The 16624-nt window shown below is 45.0% G+C and overlaps 2 protein-coding genes across 3 annotated transcripts in view; one reads left to right on the top strand and one right to left on the bottom strand.

Moving 5' to 3' along the window:
• Positions 1-14791, bottom strand: part of SOX5 (SRY-box transcription factor 5) — a 624352-nt gene extending 609561 nt beyond the window's left edge. The window contains exon 1 of one of the 2 annotated variants that reach the window (XM_033057697.2): positions 14367-14791. The gene's annotated coding sequence lies outside the window, so the exon portion shown is untranslated. Of the gene's footprint in view, positions 1-12652; positions 12811-14366 lie in introns of those variants that run through there. The other variant, XM_033057698.2, reaches the window with a different exon arrangement.
• LOC116995624 lies at positions 13419-16283 on the top strand. Its single transcript, XM_033058480.1, has 4 exons — positions 13419-13422; positions 13721-13806; positions 13999-14307; positions 14837-16283. The coding sequence occupies exons 1-4, from the start codon at positions 13419-13421 to the stop codon at positions 15167-15169; spliced, it is 732 nt and encodes a 243-aa protein (XP_032914371.1). The 3' UTR covers positions 15170-16283.
• The last annotated feature ends 341 nt before the right edge of the window (positions 16284-16624 follow it).

The following is a 16624-nucleotide window of genomic DNA, read 5'->3' on the forward strand; positions in this document are numbered from 1 at the left end:
AAGCCACAATTCCTGACACAAACAGAGCTCAGATCCAAGCTTCCTTGGGTAGCCTAGACCCATTCTTTTCACTTGCAAATGTAAAGCAACCTTGGCAAGACCCAAATGGGAAAAGAGGGAGATTGCCTTAATAAAGAAATGGGAATGAAAAATCTCCCCCTCTCTCGCAAGCCACGCTTTTTTGAACAGCTATTTGAATCATCCCTGCTTACAGACAGTCCCACTTCTTCAGCAATAGAAAAACAATTCAGTCGTCCTGTTATTTGATCCCCCCCAAAACATTCTGTAATTTAACGGGAGCAAGCTTCTCACTGGGCTCTCAGACAGAAGTTTGCCCACATGCCTTTTAAAGTACATACCTGATTTTGCCTTTGTCTGCTATGCTTCTTTTGCAGCTGCATTCCCAGGAAAATGTTTCTATACCCACTTTCCCCTGTCGTTTCTACAGTCTGCTCAGAGATGGATTCATTGCTGGGTTTCTTCCTCAATTGATGCTTCCTTTCATTTATTCTGAAGTTTCCAATGTAAAACAAACAGGAATACCACCTTTCTAAAATTACTACTATCCTACTGTCCTCCAATGCAACATTAACAAGAGGCAATATTCTCTAAAGCTATGAAGCTTTGCCCTAAATTACATTGCAGTTACTGCCCTGAGCTCACACATTTTCGAATAGGAAGGCTCCCAGGGATCTCTCTGTCTGCTCTGACTGCATTTACTGCTTTAAAATATTTTTAATCCAGACATTGAAGTGCCAGCCTAGCAGCCCTTCATGCTAATCCTAGCCTGGGTGGCTGTTCTTAAGGGAAAGCATTCAAAAATTGTAGCAGTGCATCAACTTTGACCCTTTTCACTTAAAACATGAAACTTCTTTTTTTTTAGGGGAAAAAAAATTAGATTCCAGAGGGAATCACTGAACTCTGACCTGCTTAAAATTAGTTTTGTTTTAGTGCCTGTGTGGTGACTCAACAGGCCAATTTTCCAGACACTTAAGACTTCTCTGCTCCTGAAGATTCCTGTTCAAGTCCTGGACTCACTGTCTGGGCTCGGATCAGAACACTTTGTTCCAAGGCTTCAAGCAGTGAATTCCCAGATTGCCATACCCTTGCCAGATGCTGGTATGCTTGGTAATAAGTAGGGCTGCAACCAAGCTAATTATATTTTCTAAAAAATCTGTGAAGAGTTTTGCTTGCAATACATATGTTAGACCAAAAGAATTTCCCTTCAAAATTTGGCAGTCAAGAAATGTTTATATGGCTCTGATAAACAATTCATGATAAGCTGGATTCTTTTGTGGGGGAGGGGGAAGATGTGTACTTTGGTCTTAACAGCGCAGCAAATAATTCTCATATAGGGTCTGGCTGAGTGTATCCATTTCACTGGGAATAACTGATTTCATTTTTTTTAATCTGTCACAGGCATTACAAACACAGAATGAGTCACCATAGACTCCTATGCTGCAAAAAATAGAATCACAACACTTTATTTGCTCTTCAACAGGACTTCAAGTGTAGTGCCTGGTATCAAAAAGCCTTGTCAGTTAACAAATTTAAAAATCCCAGGAAATGACATCCCAACATAATCTCTGTAAAAATTGCTTCCTGCAGAATTTTAACACAAACCAGCAAAGCAAAGCTCATCTAGGAGCAGTAAATTTTCTCAATCTAAACAGAATTTTTCAATTTAACCTTAACACTAATGTTCTAGCATATACTTCCTATCTTTCATCAAAGGACCCCAAATTATTTACCAAACAGCCTCAGAAATCTCCTGTAAAGCGAGTGAGCACTATTATCTCCATTTATAAGTACTAAGGAATTAAAGCAAAAAAGATGTTAGAAACTTTGACCATGAGGCAAGAAGAGCTAGACCCAGAGACAGAACCTAGGTGCTGGTCCATATTAAATGGCATCTGTTACATTTCTGTCCCTGTTTCACAGTGATTATGGGAAGAAAAGTTCTGCCAATGCCTGTAATCACTTATTTGACAGCTGCTAACCCAAGAACACAAAGGAAATTTATACACCGTGCCCTAATCTGCCTGCATTTGATCATGTATGAATACAGCACTAGTACTTGCTCCAATGTAGTTCTGTGTTTTTCCAATAAGAATGTAGCTTTCTTCCTTTTTCGGTAAGAAAGCAAGGCACTAAAAGACAGAGTTTTGACACGTAGTCATCAATATGCTCTTCTTACAAATACAAATGTAAAACAGTAATAACACAAACAATGATGCACGCTGCACTGTATTAACAGCATGACTGTCTTCTGCTCAGAAAGCCCTCCTTCAACCTACACAAGACATCTCCCAGGACAGACAGGCCCGGCTTTACACCCCAGGAGACACTGCCAGGACAGCCAAAGGGAAGGGAAATTAGGTGACAACAGACAGGGACTCTGGTTTGTGAGTATCCTCCACAAATCTAACCTCAAGACCTGCCTGCCCCTGGTGATCAGAGCTGGTGATCACACGATCTTAAAAATGCACCCAATGAGGGTACAAGTTTTGAACCTGCTCCCCTAGAAGCCAATCTGCTGAGCCACGGCAATCGAGGCAAACAGCAGTGCCGAATGTAAAGAATTAACTCATGCATGGTAGCCCCTGTCAGACGGCCAAGTGGTGGTTTCTCTGCTTGAGAGGACCTCCCAAAGAACCACCACTCTGTCCTCACCAATGAACTTAGTCTCACAAATTTCCACCATGCCTTCTCCAAGGAGAACTGTCACTGGATTGAATCAATGTGAGCTAACTAGGTTATTCATCACCTGCGAAAAAAACGATGCTGCTCAGAGCTTTTTGGATACAATGGTGAAGTGAAGAAGGCTTTCTTCACCGCCTACACAGCCTGGGCTCAACTCTGCAAAACAAATTTGAGCCGCAGTCAGACTCAATGTCAGACTTTTATCAGCTGAGCTCCCTCTCACTTCCTCAGTTTCAGGTCATCTGAATACCTTGACAACCTGTGAGGATAAATCAAGCACAGAAGGTGTTTAGTTCCTAAACACACATGTCAGGTTTTTCTATAAAACCTACACAAAGTTATATCAAAGCATCTCAAATTCCAAATCCTTAACAAATATATCACACATTTTGGAAACAGTGGGCAGGGACCTGAAACACAGCCTCGCTTGCTACAAAAAATTAAAGGAGACAGAGTAAAGCTGGGATGGAAGCAGGAGAGAATGCACATTTTTTGCTCCGGAGGACAGATCTGTTGCATGAAGCTTATCTTCACTGGGGTAGACTCTTTGAACAGCCCTAATCTTAAAGCTTGTTAAACAACACATTAATACACACACTTGCTCATCTGTTGATCCCTGTGCCAGAAAAGGACTGCTGGGACTCACTGGTCAGGTCTGCTGCCTGATGGAAGCACCTCACCTCTCATACCTCTAACCTCTCATACAGCAAAAAACAGGGCCCAGGAACAGACCCTGTTAGTCCTCATCTTGCATTGAGAGCACCAGAAACTGAATGTTCCTTCTTCCCACCTGCCCATCTTCCCTCAGCCGTACCAGCCTGACACCAATGTGCCCACAGACCAGTGAAGAGACCCATGGCCATAAACCATTCCCACAGCCAACATCTGCTTGTGTCACCAGATCCATCCCGCTGTCTGTTACACAAAAACTGTTCATGTCATTGATGATTTTTAAGAAATTATTTAACTCAGGCTCTTTGATCTTTCTCAGTGCCAGTAAAATTAAAGTTCCCATTCAGCAAAGGGCTTGAAGTATTCGCCAGATTTTAAGCACCAAAGGAGACCTGCTGGCTGCAGTAGGACTAAAGTGCTTAAAGACAGGCACATTCGGAACCACATCAGGGCCAAAATCCCTGCACAGCCATTGAAAATGCATCCAAGACTTGCGCTTTGCTTCTGGAAACTTTATTCTCACTTTACATGCAGTCAAAACCTGACAAGAGCTCACTGTCGGATTATGCAGGAAATCTGCAAGTTTCACCAAGGTGTGATCTTATGCTTTTTCACACATTATTGTATCATGCTGCGCCAGAACACTAACGTATGCACAGTTCTAAAATAACTTGCATTATTACAGCCCAGCACAGCAAATGGCACTGAGAAGCCAACACACAGACCTCCAGAGACTCACTCCTCAGTGCCTTGCAAACTGATAAGGGGTCACAATTCCTTTCTTATGGGGGGGTTTAAAAAAAAGAAAAGAAAAAAAAAAAAAGATAAACAATCCAAACCAAACTCAGTATTTCAAAACCTTTTCCCCCATTTCTCTCTCTTTCAAATGGAATTGTCAATTTTCATATTTGTCTTTGGTCATGTCAGGGTGGGAAAATGGGATTTAATAACATTTAACTGACTTGCTCTCAAGAAGGAAATATATTTTTCTTTCAAATTTGAAACTGACACTTTCTCTTTTTTTTTTTTCTGTTGGCCTACTTCCTTTTAAGTTGCTTTTCAATTATTTATGAAAATGCAATAATGCATTACTTTGCTGTGCAAATGTTTAGAAGAAGGAGATAGTGTCTTTCAAGTGAAAAAAAAAAAACCCATACATGGCCATACAGAGGTTTATTTACAAGCACATTGCAGGTGACACTTTTTAAAAATCAATATGCTTTCATTTGCCTCCTGACACACATCCCCATTTTCTTTACACTGTGTGTTCGAGTCAATACAAAGAAGTCCACAGCTCCACAGAAACACCCCACTTATTGCTCTCCTAAGCTGGAGCTGTAACAAACAAAAGCTCTACATGGGAAACTGTACAAGGGGTTGAATCAAAGCCTATTAGACACTGAAACGACCTCACGCTTTCTGAACAGCCTAAGAGAGGGCAAAACCTTGCCCTGCTAAATGAAGGAAACTAATAGCAAAACACTCAACAGCTCAGTCTTTTTTACTTTAAACATCTGGATTTGTAAACAGCTGTGTTCCAAGCCCAAAGAACATCACTGAACACTGACTGCTGAACTCCTTTCTGCACTTTTCGAAATCCCATGTGGATGCACATTCAAGTGGCTAACCACAGGCCCACCACCTCAAAGTTTTAGCATCAATAGACTAAAACACATAGCAAATTCTGCCTTGAGAGCAGCAGGTACAAAACCAGGCCCACAATGCTCCCCTCCCATCTCTCAGGCTCTGCTCTCACATGCACAGTTTTGGCCTCATAAGGTGACTTGTCCCTATCACTGTCAATGGGAAGATGAAAGTTCTTTCTCTGCAGAAATGCAGGACACTTCATCAACAGAGGGAGCCATGAAGGACCAGGTTCACAAGGATTTTACTGATCTGGTATATCAAACCAGGGAAAAAAGACCAGAAAGCACTATAAAATGAACACAGATGTTCTTAACAAGAACATAACACAAACTGAAATGTAATCAGAGAAAAACAAACCTAGCAAGACCTAAAATAACCCTAAACTAAATAACTCTAAACAAACCTCCATCCTGAAGGTTTTCAAGTCTCAACTATACAAAAACATGACTGTCCTAGTCTACTGCTGGCACTGATCTTGCCCATGCAGATGGCCTCTTGTGGTCCCACCTGATCAACATCCCCAGAGATACAAAAGAAAACAAAATGGTAGAAGGACTTAGAGAACCCAATCTCTGCCACTATTAAAAATTTACTATGTCCTCAGTATCACTCCTTAAAACTGGAATCCATGTAAATCCTGCAGGCACTGGAGCTCCTGGAAGACACCTCTCACATTTACATGTCGCAGTCCCAGCAGGTTTTCAGAACAATGTTTAACAACACAGGTAACCTGGGAAATGAACTTTTTTCTTTACCCCTTTGTTAGAATGATTTAGGTACCTAAATCGCCCTGAAGGTCAGTGGGTCGGTGTCTCCACAGTTTTCAAAAATGGGACTTAGCTGCATTGAAATCTCATTTATCCAACTAACACCGCACTTGTGCAAACTCATATTTTGCTTAATTTAAAGGAACTAAACCACATTTCTAAAGCTAAGCATGTACTAAAATATTGTTCTTAAACAGGGCCATAAAGCACACCTCTACTACTCACACTCCGGCATTGAGATAAAAATAATTACGGAACACTGTACAGTTATACAAGTACATATTTTCAGTTTTCTTATACATAAAATGACAGAATTTAAAACTTAGCAAACCAAGAAGAAAAATCTCGCATTCTTAAAATCTTTTACTATAGTGCAACAGCATTTTTTTTCTATCTTGCCTCTTACAGCTACTTCTTTATGCTGTGTTTGCATGCATAGCAGAGGTGCTTGGGTATGCAACTACTGCTGCTATTCACACCATGGGACCTACACCTGTTCCTCCAATATACTTTCAGGATTAGAATCTGTTGGTTTCTCCATTTTCTACCCCATTTCAGCCTGGTACTTCTCACAAGGAGCCACTTCCTGTGCCAGCACAGTGGATGAGTTATTAAAAGAACAGTGGAATATCTTCAGAAGGTGCAAGAAGGTGCTTCCCTCCCCTCTATTGCTCCTCATGAAAACACACACACTGCCCTCATTCAAAGACCACGTCTTACACAGAGCAAGATACTGGTCTAATGGCATTTTGTGACTGGGGTAGGAGGCAAGCACCCATTTGAAGTACCCAAGCACATGTTTTAAATGTGTTGGGCATCTATTGGACGCGTGCTTGGAGAATCCCCTCAACACATTTTACTGAGAGGGCCTCAAGTGTATGTAGCCCTGATCCCATCCTCAGCCCTGCTTTCAGGGGCTGGCCACAGAACACATGCTGGGGGATCACCGCACACTTCTGCTGGGCTGCTTCCCTCCACAGCACTTTACTGGCAAAGAGAGGCCTTCAGCTTCCAGAACTGTCAATTGCCTTTCAGAAGCACTAAACTCACACATACACATTTGTACATATTCATCAGCTTTTACTCATTTGTAGCCTCTCATGAGAATTAATATTATTCCTCTACAGTGGCAAAACTTCCATCATCCTGTGCAAACTGCTATTTACCTACGGCAACCCCGTTTATGGGAATGCCTCATTATATATAATTTCAGGTTTCAATTGGAACTGTTTTACAGAAGTGACAAGCACTTCACTGTTTCTATCCCAGCCCTGTCTTTTCTGTCTACAGGAAGCTCAAAGCGGAGCTCAGCAAAAAGTTCCACCAAGAACTCAATGCTCACCCTTACTGACTGAGTAATCTGTGCGTGACTCCCAAACCTGAACTAATTAATTGTCCTGTATTTGTAAATCTCAACCACAACGTGCTTAATGCACCATGGTGCCACTAAACAAACCCATGCTCATGGGAATTGGAACAAATCACTCAGTTTCCTCAGAATCATTCTGTCCTTCTCCTGGCAGCTGCCTGCATACAATTACAGTTATAAAGTCAATCAGAAGCACAGAAAAAAGCACAGTATTTCCTACTGAACACACTCTTCCAGATTTTGAATTTGTAAAGCAGAATATTGCATTAACACATTCCTTTTTCTGTGACTTAATACACTTTTTATATATTTTGCATAGCTTCCTGGCAGGTGTGTTCAATTTGTTATTAAAGAGAACTGTAATTGACACATACTCTACATTTCTTGATATTATTTATGCATTTGCCTATATATATCAACAGGAGTAGCATGATCTTTAATACCATAGCATAAGGACCAAGACCATGTTCCTGGGTGCCACGTAGTGACAGCACACAGAGTGCCACAACAGCTGCCTTTCCCCTGGGCACCTCATTGTTCCCAGGCTCCTTCCAGAGTCGGTGGAGGAAACTCCACCAGTATGTGATTTGGAGGAATAATCACTGTTACAGAATAGGTACTTTCTCTGTTTCAGTAAAAAAATATTCAATACAGAAGTCTATCTGCTCTGAAATCACTCGAAAACCACGCATTTTCTATCATTTTCTAATTCTCTTCTCTAATGGTTTTCAGTATAAACCTGGTCTATTAGGACTAATCTCCTGCTAGAAGGTCAGTTGTGACATTAAAATGCTGTTCCCAGCTAAGAAAAGCAACTCTTCCATGCACTGACTAAAGGCACTGACTTAGCCATATAATAGGCATTTTGCTTTCATTTTTAAAAAACGGACTGTAGAATTAACTTCTAGATCTTTATTAATTAAATATTTAATTGGTTAGCTGAGGATCACAAGTGTGTCCCGAGCCTTTTTCATTACTCTGAAAGCTTACTCATACACAAGGATTTTATAGCAGTGTAAAAGGTAGACTCCATAGTCCTAGTTTAGAAATTGAACCAGTTTAATTAAATGCATCTTTAGACTGACTGCTACAAACCACAATACGGCACTCAGTTTAATTTAAACCTTTTTTGTTCACTTACTCCCTGTAGAAACTGATGATACTGCAAGCCATATTTACATCTGTTTCAAAGCTTCTGAGCAGAGCACGCTTAAATGAATTTTGTCCTGTCTTCTCCAAAACATGGGCAAAGCAACTTAAAAGAGGAGGAGTTCAGCTGTGAGCTGGCAATTTCACCCTATCCCATCAGCTCTTTGCTGTCGTAGGCATCCTTCTAACCTGCTTAACCCAAAAGCCAGTGCTGAGAATCTGGGTTAAAATCAAATTAATTTAAATTAAATACAATAACATCACTGCCACTAAGACCAGTTAAATACAATTTTGGTAATACTCCAGTTATACCTTACACATCCCACTAGGTTCGGACTGGTAAAGCCAAGCTCTGTATATACAGGGCAAATCTAAGCCGGCTGAATTAGACACGAGCATTCCTAAAACCTTTCAGACTCATTTCAAGTAAAAACTGGATTACCTTTCTAGGCACCAGAAGACAACAACAGAAATCACTCCTCTATGTGATGTGGTCTTATTAGGCTCCTCTTCTGTAAAACTCTGCTCCTTGCAGAAGCCACAAAATGACATCAAATTGCACTGGCCCATTGAGCCTGCTCAGTTTCTCTCAGGACATTCTCACAAACTAAATTTGTCTAAGTGTTCAGTGTCCTTTCTCAGACCAGTGCAGCATTAATACAGTACTGACTTTCCCATGTATTTCAACTATAAACACTCAAAGGATCAAATACTAGTACAAAAATATATAATTTAAATAATGTGGGGATTTTCCCTTGAGATTTTACAGTAGTGAAGAACACTATCCTTGTAAAACAACTTTGACCTGTACTTTTCAGGCAATTAACTTCCTTGAAATACAGACAAATACTTTATTCTTCAAACAATAATGACAGAATACACTTAAGCTTTGTCACCAGGATTTCTTTTTATTTAAAAGAACAACAGGAAATGGGGATGGGGGGGAAGAGTTCTATTAAAGGACAATTCACTGAAAGGTCTTTTAGCTGGCAATTGTCAGCACAGCTCAGGGCCAATGGATTAAATTTAACTATCAAAAGTGCTGATGGTTGTATGAGTCTCCACAGTAGGGGCTGGTGCTCTGGGCCACTCAAGTTCAATTTTTGCTGTTACCACGGGATGTAGGAACTGGGATCTTGGTGAGCAAAGATTTGCTCTGTATTTGATGCACTGAGTAAAGTGGTGTTCTTAAAATCACTAGCCTCCCAAGCAGCTAGTAAGCCAGCAGGAGGTTAGTAGGAAGAGAAAGTAATTGTGCTTTGTGCCTCCGAAAATAACCAATGTTAAAGGATCCTCTTATGCATTACCTGTGTTTCAACCTACGCTTGCAGCTCAAAGGGAAAGAAAGATGCTGGAGGACACAGAAAATACAGTTGTCAGAAATATTATAGGAGACCCTCCTCAGGCTGTCATGAAGTGCATGGTCTCCTCACCCAGAAACCTGCAGCAGAAAAGATGAGTGCTCTGTAAGCAATAAAAAACTTGTTCAGACAATGTACTTTACATACACAGAGTGTACTGTGCATCTCCCTGAGCATTCAATTCACCACATGCCTGAAGAGGCCGGAGACGTGGGGAAAGGCACTTCAAGAGTGATCCTCAAACACTTATCCAGGATGTCCATAGTTCAGCCAGCACCTTGTGGACTCCACTGCACATAAGTCATTGGAAAACCACTTTACATATGCAGCCTCCACTGTCCACGCAGTGCCCAAACAAAGTAGAAGTTCAGCACAACCAGCAGCAGAATGTGAGTCTAATGCTCTGATCTTGACCTGAATGTTGTAATCTGTTAGCAAATTTCCTAAAATTAGGCAGATATGGCTGCCAATTCCCTAGTCCTATTGTTTGGTCACAAAACTGAAAGGAAATTTACTTTGGGTCTGGGCACCATGTGAAAAAGAAACAAAACTCTCCAAAGCCCCCAGTGCTTCACAGCTGCTGGAAAAGAGCTCATTCTTGATTCAAGCCTCAATTCAAACGCTGTCTAAACCACATTTGGGTCTGAACTTGACTACATAATATACCCTAAGTGATTAACTGGACTATATCTAATGTCTTAAATATACGGAGAATATAAGCAAAATAGATTACAAAAACCCCTGAACTTACAGCACGGGAGATTTAAAGGCTTTATGAGGGCCATTCCAGTAGGGTCCAGATGCCTGCTTCCTCACCAGCAACATTCCCACTGCCTTCTGAGTGAGCACAGCTCTGGCTGTTCAGGGAACATGTGAGGATCCTCATGTTGAAAACAGGAAAAAGAAAACTTCTTTTCTAACAAGAAAAAAATCCTTGTAATAATACTAATCTATTTATAATGGTCAAAAATATGACAGCTTACAACAGCATCAGAGTAGTGCTTTGGCAATATTTTAGCATACTGCTGTATTTTTAGAATGACTGTTCATTTACTTTCTCCTAAATGCTGCAGTTCTTATTTTTCAACAAACGATCTGTTTTTTTGGTGTATCATATGCCAACATCAGAGTGTTTTATCTCAGGGTAAGTAGGACCTGCAGGCAAAAACAAAGCTCCTGCACACACGCTGCTGTACAGCAGCACTGCCGGAGATGCCAAATCCCAGTCTCCTCCCGTGCTTTATGCAGTGAGAGCTCCGCCACTTACAAACCTTCCTGGAACACGGCACTGTGTTTTTACAATGAGTAACAGAAAACTGCTGGGTTTCTTCACCCTGAGCATTGAGGAACTATCCCATTGTAAACAATAGGGCTGACAGTTTAATGATATTGCTCAACCTAACTGATTCTAGCAAGCAGCATGTACGATAAGAGTGCAGGAAGATGTGTTTAAGCACTTTTATGTTTTCTCAGCACAGGGTACCCTACCATTTCAAAATTCATCTGCAAGCCAACTGTGAACTTCAGCGAAAAACTGTTAAGTTCTCTGTTAAGTCTCACCTGGGCCTGTAAGATCATGATAACAGGATGGTCACAGTCCCTAAGAGCCTCTACAGCTGTAGCTCCAAGACCTACACACAATCCATAGGCTCTTATATTTTTTTCTTAAATGCGCATATGAGCTTCCATTGCTTACAAAAATTTATACTAGGCTAAATTAAATACATGTGCACCCACATGTTAACTGAATTAACTTGATACCATGAATATATCTCAAATGTCCATCTGTTTACACAAGCCACTTGCAGCTTTGAAGTCTTGTGCTCCTTATAGTGTAACTCTCAACCAAAACAGTCTAAGTGCAAGTAGAAAGCTCTGCTGTGAGATTTCCATGCATAATTACCATGTGTTTATTGGGTTTTAATGTTCAAATCATGTCAGAATAGACATGCTATCCATTTGCAAGATGCGATATAACTGTGCCAGCCTCTCCCTCTTCCGCGGCAGAAGCCTTGTAAAACAAAGCTGGCTCTAACCTGGACAGATATTATAGCTAAATTTAAAATATCTCCCTTTGCAGCTCCAGTCTCATAGCTGTAAACGGTACAGCTTGCAGGACAAAGAATTAATTTCTAAGGAAATCCTGTATCTTCCAGGTCTGGGAAGGATTAAGAGCAGCAGATACAAGTAGCTGTTTTCAGGTAAGTTTCAGGTGATAAAACACTTTGATGAAAATCTTTGTACTAGCTCTTCTTAAGAAGTCGCCTTTTAATCTGAGTAGCTCACTTCAGCAAGGTTGCACACAGCTAGCTGGATTTTTTAACTGAAAGGATGAAAGCCGGGACACATTATCCTACAGTTCTACAGTTAGAATCAGACTCCCTTTCCTAATCTGAACTAAACTTGTATTTCACTCCTTGACAGAGATGGAGTGAAATGCAGCTCTATTATAAATTTTAAAATCAACAAAACACATTTTCTCTCTAATTTTAGGATATTGCTGGCTTTCCTTTTACAAGAGGTCAGTGTTAACAATGACAGCAAAAGCTACCAGCGTGTGATACCAGCCTCTCAGAGAAAACGGTTCTCATCAGACACCATCCTCCTGGACGTCCCTATTGTATTGCTGTTGTTGATGATGATGATTGCAATATTGAACGCCTACAAATCTCCCACGTGCCTATTTCGTTGGCCTTTAAAAAAAAAAAAAATGCTCGTAGACCTACTCCTCTTGCAGATTCCCACACTTATTACTCAAAATCCCACAGCTCGCTATTGGTTCTACCCTTGACCGAAGTGCAGGGTTGAGGCAGCATGCCATCCCCTGGGAAAAGCCGATCACGGTCCTCCCGGCGAGCGGCTCCGCTATTCTAGGATTGCAGCCGTGCTGGAATAAAGTCTCCTAACTTTCCAGACAAGGCAGCGCTCGCTCTCAGCGGCAGTGCCTGCGGACCCGCGGGGAGGAGCGTGGCCGCGCTCCGTACCTTGACGGGGAAGTCGCTTTTTCCCCCTGACCCGCTTTCTCTTTGAGGGAAAAAGAGCCGAAATGAGCGAACCGAGAGCCTTCAGCACCCTTCCAAAGAGCCACCCTCCTGTTCGGGCAGAGGAGAGGAAGGTGCCTCGCAGAAATACGTAAAGATGCTCATGCCGGTGCCCCCCTCCCCGGTGCGGTGCCCGGCGTACCCCCCTCTCGCCCCTGCGCGTTCCCCGGCAGCGGCGCGGCGGCCGCCGCCGCTCGGCACTCACGCACGGAGGGAGAGGCAATTACAATAATTTAAAGCTTCCTGTCCGCAGGCTCCGCCGGGATCCCGACGGCTGAGCCATGCCCGGGCAGGGCGCGGAGCAGCCGCTGCCCCGCCACACACGCGCGGGCACCGCGGCCGGACCGCCCCAGCCCGCCCCCAGCCCCGGCGGCAGCAGGAGGAGGAGGAGAAGGAAAGGAGGGGCGTGACAAGTTGTGCCAAACTTCGGGAGGTGTGCGAGCGGCCGGGAGGAAGCCGGCCGAGCTGGGCTGACAGCCGGCCGCGCCGCCTCCCCCGCCCCGCCGGCGGCGCCCACCCCGCCCGCCCCCGGGTCCCCCGGGGCCCCGAGAGCCGAACGCCCCCGGGGAGCGGCCGCGGCGAGGAACAAAGTTAAAACGGCGGCAGTCGCGCACCTACCCGCTGTCTGTCATGTCTCCTCCGGGCTCGGGGTGCTAAGTGAGACACTGGCGGGGTGGGGAGAGCCAGAGGTGCGGGGAGGGACCCGGAGATGGGTATTTGGTGAGCTCTTCCTTTCTCTCCCCACTTCTTCCCACCCCTTCCCCCTTCTCGCTCTCTGCCTCTCAAGGACGAGGTGAAATCCCTTGGCTGGTCATGAGGCGGCTTCAGAGACAAACAACACAATGCGAGTGCAAATAACAAAAGGGGGGGAAAAAAGGAGGGGGAGACCGGGAACAATGGGGGAGGAGAGGCTCGCCGCGCCTGGCCGCCGCCGGCACCCCGGCAGGCAGGAGGAGGAGGCGGCGGAGGAGGAAGGCGATGTGCTGGCAGCAGGGAGAGGGCTGTGCTAAGAGTCCCCTCCGGCAAGGCGCAGCGCCCCAGACCATCCCCGACCTCCTCCCGCCGCGCACCGGGCCGGCCCTGCGTGGCGGCCATCGGTAAGTGACGCGCCCGGCCCCGCGAACGGCCATCGCCGCCACCATCCTCATCCTCACTCTGCGCGGGGGGAACGAGGGCGGCGGCTGTCCGCCGGTACAGCCAGCGCTTCAAAGCGGCGGTGGCACCGAGCCCTTCCCGCCTTCCCCCCTGCTCCACCCGGGAACTTCTTCACTAAGCCGGGCTTGTCGCAGGTCCTGGATGACACCGCTGCCGAGTCGCTTCCCGAGGAGCAGTTCCCCCTCCCGCCCTTTTGCTACAAGTTAACACGCCGAGAGTTGCATGTCCGTGGGTGTGTGCGTGTCCACCGGCACCTCCCGCACCGAGGGACCCTGTCACAGCGCACGTGCTCAGCCGCCCGTGGGGACGCCCCACGCATCCCCTCTCCTCAGCTCCCACTTCATTCCCAGGACCCCCAGCCTGGCGCAGGAGCGAGAGAGAGAGGCAGAACTTTGGGGTCCCGCCGCGTCCTTCCCCTCCGCGCTCTCCCGCAGGGGCCGAAGGTGAGGCGGGCGGGTTCAAAGCCCACGGCTGTCACCCCGCCACCCCAAGGGCTGGTTACCTCAGCGGCCTGCAGGGCCCGGCAGGACTGCGGCTCTCAGCGCTGCTGGAACCCCGCCGTGTCACCGCTCCGCCAGCCAGGCGGGGAGCGAGCGCTCCTCTCTGCACTCCGCCTCTGCCCCGGACCCCGCGGTTTCCTCCTTCTCCTCCGGCTCTGCTCCAGCAGCCCCCGCCGCTGCTCGGGGCAGCACAGCCGTGTCCCGGGCTGGCCCCGGCCGGGGCTCCGCGTGTGGGTGGGGGTACGCGCCGGTGCCTGTGGGGGAGTTGTGTTTTGCTTTCGGCACCGCCGGTGCTGTCCGTACCCAGCGCAGCTGCTCGGAGCCCGTCCCGCTGCTGCGGGGGGACGGCGGGCGCAGCCCGGCCCTGGGAAGGGTCGCTAATAAATAAAGTCACGCTCTCCAGAGAGGTCTGCCTCTCGCTCGCGCTCTCTCTTGTTTACTTACGGGGTCTTTTTTATTTTTCATGGAGCAGTTTGTACACGTGCTTTGCCGAAGCGCCGAAGCCGGCTGGGCGGGGTTCGAGCCTGAGAGTGGGAAACGCAGAAATCGGCACCCTGAGCCAGACTGTTCGAAGAAGAGTAAATTCGGTTATTATTCATCTCCACGAGGGAAGTCTTATCTTCTACAAATATTTGATACTGGGACAAGTCCAATAATTAACAAGAACAATCAAACAATTTCATTGCCTTCTTGGGGATTTAAAAAGTCATCATCTGCAATTCATGAACATTACAACCTTTTTTTTCCCCTCGTGCTTGGATATGTTACTGTAAATGATCTTTTCAGTGTGTGTGTGTGTCCCTAAGTGATTTTACCCTTTAATGCAAAAAGATGCAAACCATTAACAGCACAGATAACATTCACAACTGCTGATTCAGTGAGAGTTCAGACCTCTCTGTAGGAGTTTTTAGAGAGGGTGGTAACTCTGATGGGAAAAGGAGAAAAAAAAAAAAAGAGCTGGAGGAATGTTTCTTTCTTGGCTTCCTCCCTACCTCTGTGGTAGGAACTCCCACAGGGGTCCTGTGGGTGGGATGGGAGCAGGGCAGATGGGAGCTTGGCCAGCTCTGTATAGGTGCAAGCATCAGCTCTCCCAGTGCAGCCCCATAACTCCTCACGCCACAGAAAAGTCCAGGCTGGGAGAGGAATGGGACTTGTGAGTTCTGCAGCAGCATTTCTGGCACGGTACAGACTTAGGGTGCCAGGAAGGCAGCATAGCTTTCAGGACCTGCAGTGAACCAAGCGGGACAGACAGGGAATGGGCCAAGGCCTGATTGCAACCAAAAAACCCAAACACTAAGCCAGCCTCAAATTTGCCACTTCTGAATTAAATTCAGGCTTCTGAGAAAGGTGGTCACACACTAAGTGATAGTGTTTCACCCTGCACTGTCCCAAACTGTGCACAAGCTCTGGAACTGGCTGTCAGAGTTACACATCCTGAGTCCCCACCTGCTCATGCAAATCCTGCTCCTCATGGCTGCTGGCCCTCAGTCTGCGTAGGCAATGAAATAGTTCCGGCATGAAGCTTTGCTCTATCTCAGGTCATCTCAAACCTGGGGACATACAGCCCTAGGGTCAGGCTGGCAGGCTTTGTGTGTCCCCCCCACATCTTTCAGAACTCTTTTCTATTAATATCCTACCTACACCTTTTATTCTTTGCATAAGCACTGCCCTCCCCCTTTACTACTTGCTTTATGCCAACTCCTCCTTACAATCATTATAAAGTTCCTTGCAGTTCAAGACAAGAAAGGAATAAGGGTGGCTGGGTCCAAAAGTAATCTGGTGCAAAGAGAAAAAGCCAAATGCGGGTGCATTTTATTTAAGATTAAAAGCACAATGGTGAGAGATTGTATTATGCTCTCCACAGGAGCTGTATTTTTCTACTTCTACAATAGGATTAAGGTGTCAGTGGAAAAGAGAATTACCCAAAAAAAAAAAAAAAAAAAAAGAAAGGAAAAAAGCCCCATTGGGCTGCTAGTAGCTGCATTTGAGTTTGTCTTGAATAATGAATATCATTCCTCAAAGACTCTAGCATCCTATTTCCAAATACTTTTAAAAACAATTGTGAATATCAATAATCATTTAAGTTTTACTATTTATTGCAAATGATTAATTCTGTGTTTTTTAGTTCTTTTAAATTATTTAAAGGAAGGATGTTGTCATTTCTGCATTGACTCATTTCAACGTTTTCAGTCAACCAAATGCTTTTTAGTAGAACCTAAAGACATCTCCTTATTTAGCCCTGCATATTTGCGTGCACAGG

This window comes from Catharus ustulatus, chromosome 4, assembly GCF_009819885.2.
Source record: "Catharus ustulatus isolate bCatUst1 chromosome 4, bCatUst1.pri.v2, whole genome shotgun sequence".
NCBI classification, from domain to species: domain Eukaryota; kingdom Metazoa; phylum Chordata; class Aves; order Passeriformes; family Turdidae; genus Catharus; species Catharus ustulatus.